This window comes from Topomyia yanbarensis, chromosome 3 (assembly GCF_030247195.1).
Source record: "Topomyia yanbarensis strain Yona2022 chromosome 3, ASM3024719v1, whole genome shotgun sequence".
NCBI classification, from domain to species: domain Eukaryota; kingdom Metazoa; phylum Arthropoda; class Insecta; order Diptera; family Culicidae; genus Topomyia; species Topomyia yanbarensis.
Window position 1 is genome coordinate 370,115,395 of NC_080672.1, and position 11,833 is coordinate 370,127,227.

General features: G+C 40.9%; 1 protein-coding gene across 1 annotated transcript; it reads left to right on the forward strand.

The window, feature by feature from the left end:
* Positions 1–1,658: 1,658 nt before the first annotated feature.
* On the forward strand, positions 1,659–9,535 carry LOC131689353 (myoglobin). The gene is made up of 4 exons (XM_058974383.1): positions 1,659–1,821; positions 1,883–2,004; positions 2,195–2,301; positions 9,403–9,535. The coding sequence occupies exons 1-4, from the start codon at positions 1,673–1,675 to the stop codon at positions 9,517–9,519; spliced, it is 495 nt and encodes a 164-aa protein (XP_058830366.1). The 5' UTR covers positions 1,659–1,672; the 3' UTR covers positions 9,520–9,535.
* Positions 9,536–11,833: the final 2,298 nt, after the last annotated feature.

Sequence of the window (11,833 nt, forward strand, 5' to 3'; positions counted from 1 at the left end):
TGATCCCAGTGACCTTACACTCACATGTAGTTTTCCTTCTAAAACTTTCAATGTGAGAATTCCTCTTCGTGAGGAATGGCTGTCTGGCTGGATGGAGCGACAGCTTGAAGAATACGTAGTTTGCTATACGGACGGTTCTTTGTTGGAGGGCCGAGCCGGTGCTGATGTCTATTGTCATGAGATGAGATTAAACCAATCTCATTCGCTTGGTAGATACTGTACCGTATTCCAAGCAGAAATCTTTGCGATTCTGTGTGGCGTACAATCCGCACTTCAACAGGGAATTTGCGGTAAAAGAATCTATTTTTGCTCTGACAGTCAGGCTGCCCTGAAAGCACTTAGTTCGGCAGATTCGAGATCGAAATTAGTAATCGCATGTCGAACTCAAATCGAAGAACTTAGCATTTCAAATGCTATCTACCTTCTATGGGTACCCGGTCATTCCGGTATTACTGGAAATGAATGGGCGGACGAATTGGCTAGAGCTGGCGCTGCGACTGATTTCGTTGGTCCAGAACCAGTTCTACCACTGTCAATAAGTTGGATAAAGCACAAGATTCGCTCTTGGGCTGCATTCGAACATGCCAACCAATGGCGTAGCTTGCAAACTTACGTTCAAACAAAGGCTTTTCTGCCGGATGTGAATCAGAAAATGTCAAGAAATTTGTTGCATTTTTCCAAGCACAACTGCAGTATTCTGGTCAGGGCACTGACTGGACATTACAAACTCAATTATCACATGGCTACTATTCAGCGCGCTGAGTATTATTCATGTGATCTTTGTGAATCCGATTACGGAACATCATATCATTTGATATGCAATTGCCCTGTATTAATGCAATTGCGCATCCGGATTTTTGGTTCTCCATACATAGATGAACAACCTATGTACAGAGAGCTGAAATTTAAGGATATGCTTTTGTTCCTAACCCAGTGTGGTAAAGAGCTATACTGCCGTTCTACGCTTAAATGTCCCATGTATATAGGGAATCCCATAGAACATGGGACAATTAAGCTTATAACGGCAGTATAGTTTTTAGCCGTATTTGAATGACAATATCTCTTCGGGGGTGTTGTCGTTCTGTTATCTCAATATCCCCTCGGGGGTGTTGATATATCTGCTCACTGTTTAAGTAGAGGTTCTAAATCCCTCCGGGGGTTGGAAGTTTTATTCCTGCTGTTGTAGCACCTGCAGATCGTTCAGCATCACTCCGGGGGTGCAGAATGCTCTGTTTTAATTTTTCTGTGTCGTTGTTTTCCTTACCCCTAACCTTACCATTTCCCCAATTCTTCCCATCAGGAAAATGATGAAAATACGATTCTTGGCAAGGCACAAATCTCCGATCAACATGGGGAACGTGCCATTTGAGTCAGATGCTACTAAATTCCTGATTCCTGATTCACGTTCAACTAAAATAATTTTCGTCTTTTCGTGGTGCTGCACCAGTGTAGTGTCCAATTGGTTTAGCAGTTATGTCTTTCGCATAATTCTAAAAACCGATTTTTTTAATGTCTGCACCAGTTGTAATTTGTACCATTTACCAAATTGAGCAAATTCTGAATAGTCCTCGAACTATCCAATAAATACATAAAACAAAGCAGGCGATTTGCCCAACAAGATACTTTTCTTCGAGCGTAAACAAACATCAGTACATTGCCAGTTGCACCAAACATGTCTGATACCGCCGGTGCCGGTCAAAGTGTTGACTATAGCTCGCCGGATGATACTGGCCTAACGAAGGCACAGAAGGTAGCATTAGTTGGAGCTTGGAGCGTTATTAAGAGGGATATCGTGGTGCATGGCAGGAACATATTCGTTCGGTAGGTAATCAGCATTTAACACTGCATATATTGGTACACTTTTTAATGAATAGTGGAATAGTTTCTTCGAGGAACATCCAAACTATTTGAAATATTTTGATTTTTCACAAGACTCGGAAGCAACGGAAATGAAAGACAACAAATCCTTGCATGCTCATGTTCTGAATGTTATGCAATTCTTAGGTAAGTGTCATCTGATGCTATCTCTGGAGTGAATTTTTAATAGAATGTGAGAAGAAGTTCTACTATTTACTTTCTCTTCTATAGATACCTGGGAAACTATAGGGCTATTTTAATAATATGCTATCCAAAAGCATAGTCTTTTCAGCAGTTACAGTTTGGTTTCAAATATTTTGGATCTGTCGCTTTTCAGGAATACTGATCGAATATGGCCTTGAAAATCCAGTCATGTTTAAATGTAGCCTCTCGAAGATGGTTAGGAACCATAAAAGGCGTGGCATCGGAAGGACGGATATTGAGGTATTGATTAAAATTACTTTTTTTTTCTACACCCAAGGTCAAGTTTCGCAACGGATTGTAGTACCAAGGCTTTGCCTTGCTTTTGAACTCTTCGTATATAGGATTTGGAAAAACTTTGTTGTGGGAATATATTCTTTTACAGATATTTAAGGTTTTGTCAGTCTCTTATACGTAAGCAAATGATATTGCGCCCTTCCCACTAACCTGGACTCCGCACTTTCAAAGTGTGAGTGATCAAACTGCTACTGAAAACTGCGAGCCGTCAAATCACATGAATTTCAAGTGATAGATATGGTTCTCTCATAGACAGCTCAGCCGAACTCACCAGTCTATGAGTAGAATTTATTAGAAGAATGTTAAATGCGCAGTGCGGTTCGAATCCAGTTTTTAGTGCCACAAGCAATATTTTTTTTATTCATTTCGTTTATTTGATAGGCACAAATGCGTTAGCTTGGCGGTGCCAAATTCTTTCGTTTTTACATTTTGGATATTTTAAAACTAGGAGGTTACAATGTCGAAATATTTTTTTTTAAAGAGAAAAATTTTACAGCTATCTTAAGACTAGAAATAAGATTCTATATACAAGAGAGGGGGCAAAAGATTTTTTTTTACAAAAAAATTTAAAACAAGGAATTCAATAGTAATAGTTTTTTAGGAAATATTTACAGTTATCTTAAAACTAACAATATAGTTTGGTACACAAAAGGGGGAACAAATATTTATGAGAAAATTCACAGGTTTTTTAAAACTAGGGATACAATTCTATTTACAAGATGGGGGACAATAGTTTTAACAACGAGGTAAAATTACAACTATCTTAAAACTAGGAATACAGAATACTAATTTGAACTTTTTTAGCGGAGACTTAGCTTGGTCAAGATATTCAGAGGGGGGCTGTAGAAGCAGTTGTATCAAGGACAGGGGAGAGAAAGCGTAGATGGTGACCGGGAGAGAAGAGCAAAACTTGCAACTTTCGGGCAAACGGGAGATCAGCGAAACAAATTAGCGCCTCAGTCTAGTAGGTCGGATTGGCGGATGGTATTCTTCGGACCCGCGGGGAATCCTTCAAAAGTCATCGGACCTCGAGTCGCTCTCGCTTTAGTTTCCGTAGTGGTAAGTGCGACGGCGGTTACATAGTTGCAGTCTGGAGCTGATCGGTCCCACAAGGCAAGAGAAAACTTCTAAAAAAGAGAAATAAAAAGAGAGGGGCTAAATTGGGATATTTATCGTTTTTATGAATGTATAAATAAGGAATATATAGGGGAAATCACGATTTGCCAGCATATCTCGGACTGGGACATTTGGTGGTCTACCTCGGGCCCGAAGGGAATCCTTTAACTGAGACCTGGCGTCCAAGTACCCGGCGCATACCCAGACAACGTGCTCGATGTCGTGATAGCCCTCGTCACAAGCACACAGACTACTCTCCGCAAGCCCAATACGCCGCAAATGCGCATCTATGGTGTAGTGATTGGACATAAGTCGGGACATTACGCGAATAAAATCCCGACCCACATCCATCCCCCCGAACCAAGGCTTCGTTGATACCTTTGGGATAATCGAATGTAGCCAACGTCCAAGTTCCCCGTTGCTCCACGAGGTTTGCCAACTGTTGAGCGTCCTCTGACGACAAATACTAAAAAATTCGTTGAAGCAGATTGGTCTTTCGTTTATGTCACCATTTAATGCGCCCGCCTTTGCTAATGAGTCGGCCTTTTCATTGCCCCGGATAGAACAATGAGAGGGGACCCAAACAAAGGTAATCTGATAAGATTTTTCAGATAACGTACACAAGGACTCCTGTATCTTCCCCAGAAAATACGGGAGTTGCTTTTTAGGCTTCACCGCACGAAGAGCCTCGATAGAGCTGAGGCTGTCCGAAACGATGAAGTAGTGATCTGTGGGCAGAGTGTCGATGATCCCAAGGGTGTACTGAATTGCAGCTAACTCTGCGAAGTAAACTGAAGCGGGATCATTGAGCTTGAATGAAGCGGTGATAGTATTACTGAAGATACCGAAACCAGTGGACCCATCGAGATTTGATCCGTCAGTGTAAAACATTTTGTCGCAGTCGACTTCTCGGAATTTATTATAAAATATATTGGGGATCACTTGAGGGCGTATATGGTCCGGGATTCCACGAATCTCTTCCTTCATGGATGTGTCGAAGAATACAGTAAAATCAGAAGTATCTAGGAAACGAACACGGTTGGGAGTATATGAAGAAGGATTAATGTTCTATGCCATGTAGTCGAAGTACAAGGCCATAAAACGGGTTTGAGAATTGAGCTCGACGAGCCTCTCGAAGTTTTCAATCACCAACGGGTTCAGAATGTCGCATCGGATGAGCAATCGATATGAGAGTTCCCAAAATCGATTTTTTAGCGGAAGAACGCCCGCCAGCACTTCGAGACTCATCGTATGGGTCGAGTGCATGCAACCCAAGGCAATGCGCAAGCAATGATACTGGATTCTCTCCAGTTTGATGAAGTGTATGTTCGCAGCGGAGCGGAAACAGAAACACCCGTACTCCATCACCGACAATATCGTTGTTTGGTACAACCTGATCAGGTCTCCTGGGTGAGCACCCCACCATGTTCCAGTTATTGTTCGGAGAAAATTGATCCTTTGTTGGCATTTCTGTTTCAGATACCTAATGTGACATCCCCAGGTACCTTTCGAGTCGAACCAGACCCCGAGATATTTAAATGTGAAAACCTGGTTGATCGTTGCACCCATTAATAAAAGCTGGAGTTGCGCCGGCTCACGCTTCCTAGAAAAAACAACCAACTCAGTTTTCTCCGTGGAGAACTCAATACCTAGCTGAAGAGCCCAAGCAGACAAATTGTCCAAGGTATTTTGTAATGGTCCTTGCAAGTCGGCAGCTTTGGGTCCTGTAACAGAGACCACGCCGTCGTCTGCAAGTTGCCTTAGTGTGCATGAATTGGCAAGACAATCGTCAATGTCATTCACGTAGAAATTGTAGAGCAGGGAACTTAGACATGAGCCCTGGGGAAGACCCATGTAGCTAAATCGCGATGTTGTTAAATCGCCATGCGAAAAGTGCAAATGCTTTTCAGACAACAGGTTTAGCAAAAGGTTATTTAAAATTGGTGAAAGACCATGCTGGTGCAGCTTCTCTGACAGAATTTTGATAGAAACTGAGTCAAAAGCCCCCTTAATATCCAAGAAGACTGATGCCATCTGCTCTTTGTTAGCATAGGCCATTTGGATTTCTGTAGAAAGCAACGCAAGGCAATCGTTCGTCCCTTTGCCTTTGCGAAAGCCAAATTGTGTATCTGACAGTAAGCCATTTGCTTCAACCCAATTGTCGAGGCAAAACAAGATCATTTTCTCGAACAACTTCCGAATACAGGACAGCATTGCAATCAACCGATACGAGTTGTGGCCGGAGGCTAGTTTTCCTGGTTTTTGGATGGCGATGACCTTCACTTGCCTCCAGTCATGAGGGACAATGTTACCCTCAAGAAACCTATTGAATAAATTCAACAAGCGCCTTTTTGCAGTATCAGGCAGATTCTTCAGCAAGTTGAATTTGATTCTGTCTAACCCTGGGGCGTTATTGTTGCATGATAAGAGAGCAAGTGAGAACTCCACCATCGAAAACGGTGTTTCGTTCGCGGTATCGTGAGGAGACGCGGCGCGGCACGTTTTCTGTACCGGGACAGAGTCCGGACAGATCTTCTTGGCGAAAGCGAATATCCAACGGTTTGAATATTCCACGTTCTCGTTGGTACTATTACGGTTACGCATACGTCGAGCCGTACCCCAAAGAGTGCTCATCGCTGTTTCTCTCGTTAACCCGTCGACGAACCGGCGCCAATAACTGCGTTTTTTGGCTTTCATTAGACTCTTCATTCGCCTTTCTAACGACGCGTACTGTAGATAGCTAGCGGGTAACCCGTCTTCCCGGAAGGCCTTATATGCAGTGGACTTTTCCGCGTACAGCTCTGAGCACTCTTTATCCCACCACAGGGTGGGAGACCGTCCATGGGTATTCGCGCTGGGTACTGGTTTAGTCTGAGCTTGATTCGCACTGTCGAGAATCAAGCCAGCCAAAAATCTGTACTCTTCCTCCGGAGGAAGTTCTTGAGTGGATTCGATTTTAACGGATATCGCGGTCGCGTAACTCTTCCAATCAATGTTCCGTGTGAGGTCATATGAGACATTGATTGTTTCCGATGGTCTTGAACCGTTAGCAATTGAAATCACGATAGGCAAATGATCGCTACCGTGGGGATCAGGGATCACCTTCCACATGCAATCTAACTGTAGCGATGTCGAGCAAAGCGATAAATCCAACGCGCTTGCGCGTGCTGGTGGTGTAGGAATCCGCGTCGTTTCTCCCGTGTTTAAGATGGTCATGTTGAAATTATCGCAAAGATCTTGTATTAATGTTGATCTATTATCATCATGAAGACAGCCCCATACCGTACCGTGCGAGTTAAAGTCTCCCAGAACTAGCCGCTGTGCCGGTAAGGATTCCGTGATATTACAAAGCGTTCGGTGCCCTACCGAGGCTCTAGGAGGAATGTAGATGGAAGCAATGCAAAGGTCTTTACCTTTGATTAAAACTTGACAAGCGACAATTTCAATGCCTGGTGTTGAAGGGAGGTTAATTCGGTTGAAAGAATAGCACTTTTTGATCCCCAAAAGTATTCCTCCATAAGGGTTTTCTCGATTCAGACGGATTATATTAAAGTCGTGGAAGTTGAGATTTATATCGGAAGTTAACCAGGTTTCACATAATGCGAAAGCATCACATTTTAAACTGCTTAGTAAAAATTTGAAGGAATCGATTTTCGGGAGGATACTTCTGCAATTCCACTGTAAGACAGTGATCGAATCAGTGACCTCGTTCGATGACTTAGCCATCGAAGGATACGATCGCTGCAAGGAGGGGCCATTTAGCAGTTAACTGTTTCAAAAATGTTTGCACCATAGGAAGAAAATATATCAGAATGCTTTTAAGAGGATCAGTAACATTGAAAGCTGTGAAAATTAAGTCCACTATGTCAGAAAATTTCATTAGTCCGCTACTGGACTGAGTATCTGTTTGAAAAAAGGGAACACTTGGGGTTTTTGGTGTCCCTGGAAGTGATGGATACTCCTTGTTAGAATTAAAATTTCCAAGTCCTGGAGCAAATTGCTTCGGCTTTAGTGCATCACTTCCGTTGGATTTATTGATTGTAGTTGGCGCACTCTGAGTGGACGACACCTTGGCACCCTTACGAGGCAATCTAGGGGAGGCTAGATTTCTCCTCTTCCTGGACTCCCCTGGGTTAACCAAAGATGTTCCCTCTTGTGGGTCGTCAGATTCTTGCTCAACGCCAGCCAAAAGAGCAAAGGAATTTTCGGAAGGGACAGATGGCGAAACATTCTTAAGAATTTCTGCATAAGAGCGCTTCGAGCGTTCCTTAAGGGAGCGCTGATTTAAGATCATGCGGAAGGCCCCCGCAGTAAATACACTTTTCAGTTTCTCCACCGCAAACGTCATCCTCATGTTCTCCTTCGCATTTGCCGCACCTTTTCTTATTGCCACAATAGGTGGCTGTGTGGCCCAGCTGCTTGCAATTGCTGCAGTTCATTACCCACGGTACAAACAGGCGAACACGTAGACGAACCTTAGTTGGGGAGGGAAGACCGGGGAAAGTCACCCGAAGCGAGTCTGACAAAGAATAAGTTGTCTTATTATTCTCAGTTTTTGCGGAATACAATTGCTTGCATTCCAGAATCTTCACATGTTCAAGTGAGGGGTCCTTAAAGCAGCCAACTCCGTACTTCAACACGTCTTCGCACTTCAAACCCGGCTCGGCGACGAGCCCGTCGATCTCCACTGCTAATCAAGGTATATACGCTTTAAATTGCTTTTTAAAACGCTCGCTGCGTGCAATCTGGTTTGCCTGGTCGAGGTTATTCACTAATATGCGTATCTTATTAGCTCTAACACGTGTTATCTGAGCTACGGCCGGGTAGTTAGCAGTCAGCTCCCGTGAGATTTCTAAAATATTAAGCGATTTCGTGATGGGCCGGAAATAGACCACCCAGGGCCCAATTGAACTGGGTGGGTATGTTTTAATACGAGGAGGACTGGGGGAATCAGAGGAGGGAGTGATTTCGGGTTTATCCGGTAAATCCATGGGAACATCATTCCCATGCAATGTTACTTCGCCCTCGGCCTTTTAGGCACGAGGATAGCACATGGTGTAAACGAGAGGTGAAACTTATATTCAGGGGGAAAGGGATCTAAGAAGTAGCGACCGATCGGGGGAAAGGGAAATGAAAAAAAAAAAGATACTTAGCTTATTTAGCGGCTTGTCCGGTTATTCCACTATTCACTTCACCAACCTAGGCACCGGCGAACAAAGCCAGCCTCAAACAATGGTTGACCTTCACAATGTATATATATATATATATATATATATATATATATATATATATATATATATATATATATATATATATATATATATATATATATATATATATATATATATATATATATATATATATATATATATATATATATATATATATATATATATATATATATATATATATATATATATATATATATATATATATATATATATATATATATATAGATTTACTCTATGCACAGCACAAGAAAACGATCTGCTTCGATCGAGAGCTCAGACGATTGTGAGTGCCACATGCAATATGTATAGATTGTATGTCGTTTCGACAGTTTTTTATGGCATTTCTAGTTCCAGGCCATCAAAATGACCGAAACGTCGGCCAACCCATACATATAACGTTTGCTTACGTATAAGAGACTGAGAAAGCCATAAATATCAGTGAATGCTCCGTAACCAGTCGCCAAACATCTAATTTTACTTTTTTAATTCATCCTTTAATTGCATCTTGTTAACTTTGGAACACCTATTTTTTCACATCAAATTATTACATTTATTCTAAGCTCCTACAAAACGTGATACCGCAGTCTTTGTTGAGAATAAGCAGTCCATCTTAAAAGACACAAATGAGAGAAGAAAATTTCAAATGCATTTAGAGTCATTTTAAATATATTAACATAGGGTAACTGCAAATATCTTTCAGGCCCTATCCGATGCCATCAGGAAATATTGTCTGCAGGCGCTGGAAAATCATCGCTCGAAAACACTAGATGAAGCACTATCCAAATTCATGGAACTCATTATGGTAGGATTTGAATAAACAATTTGCATACGAGTTTAGTTAAACTGTTGGTCAATAAAATTTGTTAAATCTTAGTCAAAACAGACAGATTTGGATGTTGAATCTAAATGGGATACAGATCATTCCACTCGAAGTGTCCAAACTATAATATATGTTCTACAATCATGGATTTGAGTCAATATTGGACAAAGAGCCAACATGCCATAAGAAAGAAATTTTGCAGACGTTAAATTCCGGTGAAGTTTTAAAAGGTGTCCGTCCATACCGATTGATCGAACGCCATTGGAACGAATACTATTCTATTTGTCTGAATGGCCATAATACAGAAATCCAAAAATATCGAACTAAATGTTAACAGTTGTGATTTGTCAACTTAAATTGAATACTTGATTACCGGTTCTCACTAAGTCTAGGTTCAATCCTAGCAGAGGTCGTTGGGATTTTCTGAGGGGAAAAATCTGTGACTACGTCTACTTTCGGAAAGAAAGTAAAGCCGTCTCGGTCCATGCGTTGATGGGCCGATATCTAGGGCCCAGATTGTGGAGTAATATGTCTGGCATCGGTGATAGGCACTCAGTGCGGCCAGCGGGTGACGAAAAATAAACATATGCTCTGTGGATATTCTCCTTCTTTATAACATGAGTTGGTCGTTCTATATATTTCCTCAATATATGTCTATAAGTATATTCTTCAACAGTTTCGTTATCTTGCAAAGAGTTCGATAAGATCTGATTTCAGTTTTAAGAGAGAGTAAGAGAAGTATTGATAGATAAAATGTCAGCAAAAATGTTGAGCTTACTTTCGCTAATATTTTCGCTGAATACACTAAATCTCTTCTTTAAATACTTCAGATGTTGAAACTCGTTCGTTATATTTGGTTTCCCAACAAAATCGTTTTTAAAATATCTTTTCAAATATTATTCCTATGAGTTTGAAATGTTTGATGGAGTTGTCAAAATATATAACTTTCAACAACGCATATTTTTTTCTTATTTTGAGGATTTTCAAAAAGATTTGATCCTTTCTTAAAATCACTTGTTCAAACTACGATTCCATAGCTGGTTATGTTCAGTACAATGGTGGAAATATATATTACATATTCAGTACGATTTGCACATAGTACATACAACGGATCGACAGCTACGATTTTGAGAGACTATGTGTCGACACTGAAACATCGCTTGAAACCAGCGGCTGATCAAGGAGGAAGGTCCGTTAAGAGATTTTAAACTAGTTATAATCTTACAGTAGCAACCCCTTACTGCAAACTCCTACCTAAGTCTATACAAGCCAAAAAAATTTTTTGGGATTAGGTTGACGATTTTTAGAGCGATTGCATAACCTTTCTGTATGAGAAAGGCAAAAATGTGCCAAAAACAAGTCAATTTTTGCCAAAAAAAAATTTTTCGAGGTTACATCAAATCTCAACGTTTCATGCATTTTAAAGTCATTTGTCATCCAAAATACAAATTCGATTTTGAAATTTTCCTCTACTCCCCCTTTGAGAATTTTTCATTTTAGTTTACATGGGAATTTGCTGTGTGGACGCACTCTTCAGCCCGTAACTCTGGAACCGGAGGTCCAATCAATAAAAAATTCAATAGCAGCCGATGGGAAGGTTGTACCTTTCATTTGAGCAAATCGGTCCAGCCATTTCTGAGAAACAGAGGTGACATATTCTTCCACATACACACATACACACACATACATACATACATACACACAAACATTTTCCGATCTCGACGAGCTGAGTCTAATGGTATATGACATTCCATCCTCCGGGCTGGGATTATGTTAACGATTTTTAGAGCGATTGCATAACCTTTCTATATGAGAAAGGCAAAACAATAATTCTTTCAGCTATAACTGTAGCTCTACTGAAGACAACGAGAAAAGAATGAAATTCACTGAGATTTACTCAATTTATACAACGTTTCTAATTCTAACTCGTCGCTGTTGTGCTATTTTATGACAAGCGCCATTTTGCACATTTCAAGAAAAGCGATTTTTAATGTTTTAGATTGAATATCTTGAAACTTATAAATCGTTTAAACGATTCAAAAAAGACGGGTGTACCCCGTTAGGCATAAATACGTTAGGCATACGGTCGTTTGGCATACGTACGTTAGGCATAATGGACATTAGGCATAAAGACGTTAGGCATAATGAACGTTAGGCATAATGGACGTTAGGCATAATGGACGTTGGGCATAAATTATCATGTTGAAGTATCACTTAAAGGATACTGGAAGCCGCTCATTGCTGGAAGCCGCTCAAATTTTGTATTCTGCTCAATACCATTCTGCTAGAATAATTACAATAGTCTAAGTGC

Excerpts from the sequence above, each read along its gene's own strand:
- LOC131689353 (XM_058974383.1), top strand. The coding sequence starts at position 1,673 with ATGTCTGATACCGCCGGTGCCGGTCAAAGTGTTGACTATAGCTCGCCG. Across the intron at positions 1,822-1,882 it reads GGCAGGAACATATTCGTTCG|TTTCTTCGAGGAACATCCAA; the intron begins GTAGGTAATCAG and ends ATAGTGGAATAG. Across the intron at positions 2,005-2,194 it reads GAATGTTATGCAATTCTTAG|GAATACTGATCGAATATGGC; the intron begins GTAAGTGTCATC and ends GTCGCTTTTCAG.